At 43.1% G+C, this 11,832-nt stretch overlaps 1 gene segment (V, D, J or C); it reads left to right on the top strand.

Moving 5' to 3' along the window:
• The first annotated feature begins 698 nt into the window (after positions 1-698).
• LOC125614759 lies at positions 699-1,667 on the top strand. The segment is given in 2 exon segments: positions 699-790; positions 1,228-1,667. Coding segments are annotated over 2 exon segments (486 nt in total).
• The last annotated feature ends 10,165 nt before the right edge of the window (positions 1,668-11,832 follow it).

The following is an 11,832-nucleotide window of genomic DNA, read 5'->3' on the forward strand; positions in this document are numbered from 1 at the left end:
AGTGCAACATTTTTGGTCTCCATTTCTCTCTAGTTCTTCTAGAATTTCCATATTTGTTAGATGTTTGCACAAAACAAATCTTACTGCTTTTTCTGACACCTCCTTCCCATGCCCAGCTCATCTCATTGGGCTATACTCTGGACCTGTCACACATTTTCGAAACACCATATCCTACCTTGGCAGGAGGGTTAGTGTCCACAACATAAACCTGAAGGAAATGCTGGATTTTTCTATTGTATTGTCATTAATACGGATGTACATATTCTTGGATGTCTGTGTCTCACCACTCTGACCATTGTAGAATATTGATGTTCATCTGGTAGGGGTTCAGAATTCCTCAGGCCGCCATTCATGCTGAAGCTCTGTAACTGTCAGTATTGCAGCATATTTGTCAATCCTGCCCAGAACATGCTAGAGATGTGAGTCACAGCACGCAAGATCTTCATGAGGCCTTCACACCAGGGACAGAGAGATACAGGACCACATTTTACCTTTAAGATACAAGGTACACTCTAGGAGGAATTTGATTGACCAACACAACCGAGGAGCTGTATCTGGGATATGACCCCATAGCTGGCAAAACCTTCTACTGTCAACCATAGAGTTGGTTCAGTTTATAAAGAACCATCTTTAGCCTTGACAAATGCTGATTTGCATAAGAGGCAGCTGTCCCCAACAAGGGAATAAGAGAGACCTGGGGGAACACAGCCCTGCCTGGGACTCAGGAGGCAGCTATAGGACATCATGACCTGCACAGCCCTTCTCCTCAGCCTCCTGGCTCATTGCACAGGTAGTGCCCTAAGGCCTCAAAACACAACCCAGCCCAAAGCTCAAGTATAATTAACCTGGCCTTAATTCTGAGCTTATCAGGGCTTTATCTGTGGTGGGCAGGTCGCTAAGAACAGGCAGCAGGATGACTATGGGCTGAAATTCCCACACAGTGCTCTCTGGCTTGTCTGATCCTGAGGAGGGAAGGGGTTGGGGTTGTTCATGGGTTCAAATCTCTGTTCCTCAGTCAGGCTCATGAGCCCCTATGGTGCCATGCTGGTGGCAGGTTTTTGTCTCACTTCCCTGTGTGCCTGTGTCACTGTGGTTTTGGTGCCAGAGAATGCCCTTGGTCCCACAGAAGCTCTTCCTGAAGCTCTTCTAGGCTGGGAGGGGGGGGAAGACATCCCATAGGAAGAGTCTGTAACCAATTTTCCCCCCTCTCCTTTTATTTCCTTATAGGTTCTGTAGCCTCTTATGTGCTGACTCAGCCATCGTCAGTATCAGTGACCCCAGGACAGACGGCCACAATCACTTGTGAAGGCAACAGCATTGGCAGCTATCTTGTGCACTGGTACCAGCAGAAGCCAGCACAGGCCCCTCTGCTGGTCATCTACGAAGTCAGCAAGCAGCCCTCTGGGATTCCTGACCGATTCTCTGGCTCCAACTCTGGGAACACAGCCACCCTGACTATCAGTGGGGCCCAGGCTGGAGACGAGGCTGACTATTACTGTCAGGTGGAGAATAGCAATGCTGCTCACAGTGACACAGGCAGACAAGGAAGTGAGACAAAAACCTGCCACCAGCATGGCACCCAAGGCCCTGTCCTACCCTGGTCATCCTGTCAGCAAAGAGCCTGCAGCATGGGGTGGGGAAAGACTCTACTTCTACTCTTTCCCTAGATTCCTGAGATTAGAGGGGAAAACTCCTGTACCTCTCCAGGATCAGTTGATTCCATTGGAATATGAGCAAGTCATTCTTATTGACTTTAACTGCCAACTCCCAAAGACCCGGTGAGTCCTCATTCACACAAAATGGAGTCTTAGCATTAAGGAGAATTTCACTGTGGCAGAGTCTTATTTATGGTTAAGGAGGAGAAGAACAGGGAATAGTTCCAGATTTGGAGGATGTGCCCTGGAGAGTTCTAGGGCAGGTCTGTCAAGGAAGATTTTGAGGAGTATTCAAGTAGCAAGCACTGTACTGGGTAGAGTTGATACACACTAGGCATGGGGGTTTTGCTGTGGGTGGTGATTATATTAAACTCTATTTGATAATCTCACTGTTTTCCCAGGTCAGATCCATTTCTTTAGTGAACCCAGTTGTTTACCTGGTAAATCAGTTTTCAGGAATGTCCCATAGCAAAGAATGACAGTTTAATCCCTCATCTTCCTGAGCACAAGTGTCTTGGGTCCAACAGTGAAACTGACACTGGTGACCTAAGTCCTCAGCCCTTACAAAAACTCACTGCAGGATGACAGTGACCAGTTGAGAGTAGAGCATGTGACATTCCAAGAGAAAAACAGACACGTATGTCTCTACTTACAGGGTAGAGAAGTGCTTTGTCAACCATCCCAGTTTCAGGGGACTCTCCAGTGGGTCAGGAATGAACATGTGACACTCCTCCAATGGTGTCCTTGGAAGGGTTCCAGTTGGAGGAAATGTCCTTCCCAGGTCCATGGCTTCCTGGCTGCTCTGAGGTCTAGCATGGAGGGAAACCTGGCCATCCCTGTTCCAGTTCCTTCTCAGCAGTGTCTTCAGGCCCCTCCTTTCTTCTGCAGAATCCCCTCACATCATGCCTGCCTTTCATCCATAATCTCCCTTCCCTCTCTCTCCTGCTCCAAGACCTCTGCAAGACCAGCGTCTGTGCTCTACTCCATGTCAGGCCATGCAGAGGTCAGATCCAGAGAAGTAGCCAGAAGCTTCTCTCTTCATCAGCTTCAGGGAAACCATTAGTGCACAAAAGCAAACACCTCTAAGGAGGTCAGCCTCCTCCACAACTGACCTGAGTTCCCTGAACCAACCCACTGGCTCTAGAAACATCCCAGTAAACCTTCCAGGAAGTCCCCAAACCATTTTAAGATCTGATGAAACATGAGGCATCTTGGATGCTCCTTCTGTCCAGATCTCATCCCAAGTCCACAAGACTAAAGGTCCTTTATCATTCAGTGGGTATTGAACCCTGAATTCTCTTAATTACTTATATAAATTTCAAAACTGAGTGTATCAAAGAAAATACAACACCCATTTCTTCATTAAAAAATGAGTTTATTCCTTCATTTATCTAATCCATTTATGCCTATACAGAAAGTCAAAATTTCAAAAAAATAGACACACTAATTTAAAATGCAGGGAGCATTTCAAATGAAGAACATGATATTTGAGGTTCCTTTTCTCAGTATTCCTTATAGAAACATTTTTCTTCTTATTATCATAAAAGTTCAGGCCCTCTGCAGGGCCACTGTAGCCCTATAGTCCAGAGTGTACCTCAGTATCTCCCTGGTTTGGTGCTGGAGTCATGGGATTCTTACAGACAACTATGAAGTTGCAGTGAGTAGGGGAGGGGCCTCTTCCTTCAACTGAGGGGACACAGTGCTGCTGGAAAGAGGGACTTAAAGAGCCTCCCACTTCCAACCCCTTTCCCCCTAGGCTGGGCTCCTCTAAACTGCTCTGGTACCATCTAGAACTGCGTCAACTCTAGTACTACTCACTGACATCTGAGTTTAAAAATTCTGTTTTGAGATCAAGATCCCTGCCCAGCATGAGCTCAGGAGGCAGAGCTTTAAGGCATCTCTGGCATGGCCTGGAATCCTCTGCTTCTTCCTCTACACAGGTGATCAGCCAAGACCCTCTCCCCAGGTTCATCTTCACAGGACCCAGAGCCTGGCCTTGAACCTAACCTGAAAGTAGAGGAGCTGGTGGGGGTGGACCTCTACAAGTTAACTTCTGTCTCCTGAAATGACATGACTTGGGGTCTTATGAAAATCAGATTTCTTATGAAAACCTGTAGAGGTCGCCATGAGAACCATGTCAGCCACCTATTCAGGAAAGAAATGAGCAGGCAAGAGAACAGAGAGAACCAGCAGGAGCCAGACCAGCCCTGCACAGCACAGCAGCCTGCTCACTTTCCATGTTTGCCAGCTTTAATTTGGGCACAACTCCATGGACACCATCACTTGTTGGTTGAGTAGGGTTTCTGGTGATTGCCAGGTCATGGGGGAGTGGCCAATGAGCTGTGTGGGGCACAAGCTGTGCCTCTGAACCTGGCTTTCATGCCCTCCCCTCTCCCCAGGCAACTTGAACAAACCCTGTTACAAAGAGACCAACATCTACATTTAGGTTATCTGGGTCATTTCCTCAATTTGACAAAACTGTTCTCTGTTGTCCTGGCAATTGATTCTCCCTGGGCCTCAACTACATCTAATATGAAATGAAAAGAATTCTGTGAATCTTTATTTTTTTTCAAATTAAATGATACAATAATAAAAACTGTCTCATTAATGAAAAGAGGCTCAGCCTGGATCTGACTGAGTGAGACCATTCTTGTAGTCCTGTTTTCCCCTGGGAAAATGTGTAAAATGGATCAGGAAACAGTTTTCTGTGTGGTGGGAGCACACTTCCCTAACAGAGAATAGAAGAAAGTGTACTGTTTGAAAGAAAGGGCACACTGGGCTGATGGGGAAATCCTCCACCATGCACTGTAAATGTGGGTGATGGAGTAACCAAGGTGATAATGAGGAGGTGGGGGAAGATGGTGATGGTGATGTAAACAGGATAGGAGTCTGGTGCCAGAGGATCAGGTGATCTGATGGCATTGCAAATACTGTATTGTAGCAGGGGAAAGCATCACTCTTGAATCCTATGTATAATGTGAAGGCAGTAAATGTCCCAAAAGTGTTGTCACAAAAGTTTCTCTGGACCTGGACACTTTACAGGAGAGCTAAAGTCTGCCTGAAGTGTCTTGTTTGAAACATTTGTCAAAAAACCTGCAAGACAATAAGAATTCAGAATTGGTAATTCTGCATGAATTAGTGATATACTTCTGGTATCATTTGTCCAGTGGGCAGCAGTGCTCACTTTGAGACTCAGGCTGAGAATGTTTAGAAATTCTCCAGCGCAAAGGCCATTCACCCATGACATCCACATAGTGTTTTGTTTTGTTTTGTTTTTTAATACCAGGGATTGCACCCAGGGGCACTTAACCACTGAACAATATCCCAAGGCCTTTTTATGTTTTATTTAGAGAAAGGGTCTCATGAAATTGCTTAGGGCCTCTTTAATTTGCTGAGGTTGGCTTTGAACTTGCAATACCCCTGCCTCATCCTCCGGAGCTGCTGAGATTACAGGCACATGCCACTGCACTCCATGAGGCCCTCCTTCTGAACTTAGGATATTGCCGGCACAAAGCCATCAAGCTCAGAGCTTAGACAAGAACGCAGACAAAAAAGCTGGTGAAAAGATGAACAACTGTGCATCTACTACTCCTCCCTTCTCTAGCTGCACAAACACAGGATAAAAGGGGGTCTTGCCTACTCCAGGCCCATCTGGGCAGCCTAAGGGCAGAGCACATGGAAGTACCTCCCCACCATGGACTGGTTTCACATTTACCTCTTACCCCTTGTTTTTACCACAGGTCTGAATATCTCTCAAAGCAATCTGAGGAACCTTTTGATATTTCTCTTTAAACAAAGATCCCAAGGGGGATCTTTCCTATTCTCCTGAGCACTCAGTGTCACTCATGAAATTATATGTTTGAGGTTGACTGCTATGAGACTAGTAGTGTCTGGTCAAAACCAACTGCATCAAGGTCCTGTCAAAACTGAATATTGCAAACCAAGAGATGATAAATAAAATGATACATGAGGTTTACCTCAAAGCAAAGGCAGATTATACCAAGGTACATAGTAGTTTTGCAAATCAAGAGATTGTTTCAGTTAGAAACCAAACAAATGTTCCATAAAGGTAAAGGCAGATTATTTTTTAAAACTATAATTCTTTTTAAAATTTATTTTATATGTTTTTTTTTAAAAAGAAATCAAAAGATGAAGGAACTTGTTTTGAACAACCCTTGATTGATCTATGCATTAACCAAGTTGTTTTGGAAGAATTAGGATTGGTTATGAGATCTCTCCATACATAAAGTTATACATGCTTGTTTGTTAGGGTGATGTCACAGGGGGAATTATCAGTAAGCCATACATATTTAAGAAAACATGATCAGCAGAAGTCTCAGGAATAGAATCTGTCACAATCAGTTGTCTTATGAGCACATTTTCCCCCCAAAATATTTATTATCCAGACATTCATTTGAGGGTCTTTGTCTTTAAAGAAAGTGTAACCTGTCAAATTATGACTTCTTACTCTCACACAGTCTTTTCTCTGTCTTGTGATCAGAGTACAGTCATTTTTATTTTTACAGGATTCAGAAGGAAACAATTGGCCCTCAAAAGAGGTAGGACAAGTGTTGACCCCAGGGGGCAATATAGAGCCATGTCCAGAAGGAAAAAGTGTTCACATCAGCAGGGTTGTGCACAGGACCACAGGGAGCATAGCTTAGTCTGTCCAGCTGTGGTAGATTCTAGAATATTTTTTTGCCATATATGGGAACTATGTCCTAATACATCTAATTAGTCAACACACATTTTTCTCCAACTTTTTTTTCCAGGACATTCTTTGTGTATGTGTGTGTGAGTGAGGGTGTGAATGTATACACATGCTCATGTGCATATGCAGAGTTTTGAAAGAGGGGGACTTCAACTCATGATGAGTGGGGATTCCAGAAATCATTGGTAAAGTGAGTTTGAGGATGCATCAGTTAGCGGCATAGGTATTTATTTAGGAAAGCAAAAAATAAATATTCAAAGGAAAATATGTGCCATATGGAGAGTAACAGATGCTTTGGAGGTTCTCAACATCTTCTTTTAAAGGAAAATTGATAAGAGATAGTCATGGGAAGGGATGTGAGGATGACATCAGTCTAGTGATTACAAGACAGTTTATAGTGGTTAGGAAATTCTCTGGATCATTATGCTAATGTGGTGTCCGATATTGGAACAGTAGAAAACACTAAAAAGTGCCCTATATTATGGGTTCCTGGGGAAGTACCCTCTATTATAGGTTTTTAATTGCTCTTCCCTGAAATTATTCTAAATATGGATGTATTTTTGGACCAAAATAACTGTGCATTGGGCAATTTTCAATTTTCAAAAAAAAAATCAATCAGTTTAAAACTGTGAGTGAAGATTTGCAGATTTATCAGAAATTTGAGAGTGGCAGCTCTGGGAGAACAGTCTTGGTACATGGAAGGCCTTGAAGACAGAACTGGCTTGGGAGAGAAAGAATGAAGAACAGTAGCTCAAGACTTTCAATCAATAAGTTGTATTTCCTGGTCTGCTTTTGTCTCCTCTTTACATGTCATTTTTTTTCCTGTTTATTCACCTGTAGGTGTTTTGAATGTCAGTGACATTGTACTGCTACTAAGACCTACCACATCAGCTCATTCAGACTCGTCCCTTATGCCAAATCTTGGTCTTCCTCAGAAACATGGTCCTAGAAAGACCAGGAGTGGAACTGGGACAGCTGATGCCCCATCAATGCCTGGTTTCACAAGAGGTTCTGCATTCCCTCAGTGAGAAATTTAGACTTCCTCCCAGCTCATTGTTTTCCATCCAGAAGTGATAGCCCAACCCTTGCAGATGCTATGAGAAGTAAACTGTGTATCTTACAAGATGCCTAACTTTACACAAAGACAGTATTCCTGGATGAGGTTTTAATAACAGGGTGAGGAACAGGACCTGGGCACATCGATTCCCAGCTACACAGGGAAATCTACAGATGTAGCAGAGAAAATACATCAAACACAGTTGAAGAGATTAATGGGGGAATACTGGATCACTTTCCAAAAAATGGCAACCTGATTGCTAAGTGCTGGGATGGTGGGTATGGTGCAGAGGCCTTCTATTTGGCAGCTATTTCTTACCACTGAACCAGTGACTTTAATCCCCAAAAGCCCTGGATTTCAAGTAACGGTGTTCTAGAATTTAAAAGCTAACCAAATGGATCTATTCAGAGAACCAGCTGACTTTTGGATATTGCTGTAACTACCCAGTTCCTACCTGAAAATAGAGGGTCCAACTGAAGATGGTTAAGTAGCTTCCATCTCCTGTCACCACTGAAGCTTAAGAAGCAAGAGGAGGACAGTGGCAGAAGCAGCAGCAGATGATGAGGGGGGCAAATTAAATCTTTGGACAAATCATGAGGCAAAGCAAATTCTGATTGGATTCATTCTAACTGTGCTGCACTGAAGATGGATTCAGAGTGTTTTAGATTTTAGGCACCTCCTCTGGGAGATTAGGGAGATGTGCTTTAGAGACAGACAGTCTTTTCCCATCTCTTTAAAACAGTAAGGAACAGTTGATGGGGTACTGTATTTTCTTTTCCCTGATAATTTCATGTCCAGAAAAGGAGGCATTTTTATGAGCCTAGAACAGTAGTACTCTACAGAAGAGGTGACCTCACATTACTGGAGTGATCCCATCTTTGGAATTCCAGAAGGAAAGCATTCTTTCACCATGGAGACCTGGGAACAAGGAGGCAGCTTTTTACAGATGCCAGCAGGACAAATCCTACCTTGTCCAGTGGGAAGGATGTTCTCAATTCAAGTATGAACCAGAGGGACTCACACCACATCTGGTGATGGCCAAGCTTCCTGTGAGACTTGTGATATCACTCCACAGAAAATATCTTCTCCAGAAAGAAAAGACCAGGCAGACAGAAGAATTTCTGGAAGCTTCCTTTATCACTATTTCCACTTCTTTTTACTCCTACCAGGCTTCATAGCCTCCTAAGAGCTGACTCAGCTACCCACAGTGTCATTGACTTCCAGGTAAACAGTCAGAACTACATGCTCTAAAGGTAAATAGGCAATAAAAAAGCACATTGCTACCAACAAAAACCAGGCTAACTCCTGTGCTGCTCATGTATGACAGTATATGGCCCATACATGTCTCTGATCAATTCCTTGGCTCCAATTTGGGGCCAGGTTGGGGACAAGAGTGACTATTTCTGTGGCATAGAACATAAGAGTAAGTGCAACTCATCCTGGTTCACAAAAACACAGATAGATGCACAGAAGACACAGGCTCTTCCCCACCCAGACCTGAGTCTCACTCATCCTTTGAACAATGACCACAACTTTGGTCTCCACCCATTCGCTGGTTTCTCACTATGGCCAAGATACAGAAGAGAGTAGATATCTATTGGAAGTGTAGTTTTCCCAACGAATTAGTTGGATCTTAAACCCAAAGTCTTGCCACTTCCATAAACTGCTCTGAAGAAACTAGTTCACAGATTCTGGGATGGAAAAGGACCCCAGAGAGCCTGGTTACATACCAACACTCTTTTCCCTCCATTTCACTGTGGAGTGTATCAGAAGGGAAACCTGGTTTCTGACCTTCCTCTCAGAACTTGGCATTGGGTTAAGACAAATAATTATGAGAACAACCTATGGAATCCTCAAGATGAGAAGGGCTGATGTGCCCAGAAATGAACTTATGTTTGATACAAGATCACCCAACAGCCCATGCCATTAGGCAGTACCTTCATGTCTCTTAGATTTGATCAAGGACATAATCCACATCATTCCCACAACCAAGGAGATATGTTCATGAGACTCCCAATTCTGATCACAATTAAACAATATGCAGCACAAAACAGGAACATGTTTGCTAATGAAGAGATAAATTCTGGGTTGGAATGACACTTTTATGCAAAGACAAGTCATTGAAAGAGATCAGAATCTAGGAGGGTGCCATGCTGCCTATAATCCCACTGGTTCAGGAGGCTGAGGCAGGAGGATTGCGAGTTCAAAGCCAGTCTCAGCAAAAGAAAGATGCTAAGCAACTCAGTGAGACACTGTCTCTAAATAAAATAAAAAAATAGAGCTTGGAATGTGGCTCAGTGGTTGAGTGCCCCTAATTTCAATCCAAAGTTCTGAGAGACAGAGAGAAAGAGAAAGAGAGAGAGAAAGAAAGAGATACATAGAAATATCAGAAGCTGGAATAGGAGTATTACCATGGGATTGCAAAGCCATATTTAGATTTGAAAATGTCTTCTGAAACCCCTAATAATATTATATTCAGGCTGACTCTTCATACATCCTAGGAGAAATGATTTTGTAAGGTTACCCTCAGATCTTTAAGATCATATAGATATGCCATTACAGACATTTTAAAAAGCAAAACAAAAAGTCTCTACGTACTCCTTCCAGATGTGCATATGGACTAATGTCTAATTTGTGGAAGTGCTGGACCATACAGGAAAAAACAAACTACAAATAATTTACTGCACAAAACACCACCTTTACTGCTAATTTACCTTTAATGCTAATAGACCCTGAGTTGACAATAGATGATATTTTGTATACAAATACATAGGACCTAAATGAAAATTCAGGGAAATTTTTGGGTAAATATCCATGAAATGACTGTTGTAGTTGCTTCTAATCTGGATATTTCATCTTTGAGAATGGTACAGGGAGATGGACACACTCCCAATATTCTGTCCAGTCCCATGTGACTGGTAGCAGCACCCACTAAACGCAGCTGATTAATCAGAGGATGAAGCTTCAGAATCCTAATATTTTTGCCTGAGGATATTTCCACAACCTTTGCACAGTCAAGGATGACCCTAGTGCATGCAGGGAAGGCAAGTATTGTGAGTCTAGATGCTTTTACTCTTCTCATCTCCTCCTTGAGTGACATTGGAATTTTTTTTCTTTCCTATGAAGTACACTCCCTATATTCCATGCTCTCAGGTCAGGGAATGTGTGGCTTGTCAAGGAAAATGTTACTGTGTCACTCACCAGACACTAGAAGACACTCAACACCTGTCTCAGGACAGGAGGCACAGGCTCTAGCCTAAGTTCCCACCTGGCTGCATGGTGAGGAGAGGAGAGGAACCAGCAATCACCCTCTAGTTATATCAAGTACCAGGTAAGCAGGGAAGTGACTGGGGAACCCACTGTGTCCCATTTCTTCCTGTACTTGAGGTTCATATTGTGCTTCTCAGATGCCATCCAACTGAGTTTTGGAAATTTCCCCATCAACAGCTCTGAATGCATTTGCCTTGCCATCAAATTCCTCCTTAGGAGATAATAGTATCTTGGACTAAACAGGTTGCAGTCCTGGTCTCCTCATATTGCCACTTTCTTCTCCCATCATCACACACCCAGTCTCTTCCCCCACTTTATGGATTCTGCTGTCCCCACACCTGTGCTGTGATTTCTCACCAGTCCTGAAGGCAGCTACAGTGACATATCTGCAGGGAGAACCCCAGCTTCAGGTTATATCCCAGCCTGCCTGTCACTCTCTCTCTAATCACTGTGTTACTTATCTGCATATCATTAACCCTGCATGGTAATTTCACTAACATTGTTGTAGTTAATTGATTAATTTGTAGTAAGTATTTCCCTAGTGGGTTGTAGATTTTTTAAAATACCAGAATGCATGCATGAAAACAGACTCATGAGCACATTGAGGATACATTTTTTTCACTTCCAAAAAAAGAAAGCACTTAGAAATAAATACTTACCTTATGAAAAACAAAAACAAACAAATAAAAAACCCAAACCTGAAGCATAATGTTTTCTGGCTTCCTTACTCACCTATTCATTGTGTGACCTGGGGCCTTTTTCAGCTTCTCTTTTACCATCCTTATCATCTGAGCCTTCCATTTTTGTTTTGACTTGAGACCCCAGGATTGGTCTTGCAGCTCCAGTTATACCACCAGTAGTTAAGGAGCCAAATGACACAAAAACCAATGTATTTCTCTCCCTCACAAGTTCAGACTTGCACTGACAAGAAACTCTGGTGAACTGAGTGTTCCATGCCATGATTGTGTGTTGTACTACATGGTCAATGCTGGCTGCTTAGAATTTGGAAAAAGTGACTGCATCTCCAAAGAAACAGAGGGAACAAAGCACAGTCTCTGGTGTGTGGAACAGACTATTAAACTGCACACTAGGTATGTCCCAAAGCACAGCCTTATCCTGAAGATGGAAACTCTTAGAGC

This window comes from Marmota marmota, unplaced genomic scaffold, assembly GCF_001458135.2.
Source record: "Marmota marmota marmota unplaced genomic scaffold, marMar, whole genome shotgun sequence".
Classification (NCBI taxonomy): Eukaryota; Metazoa; Chordata; class Mammalia; order Rodentia; family Sciuridae; genus Marmota; species Marmota marmota.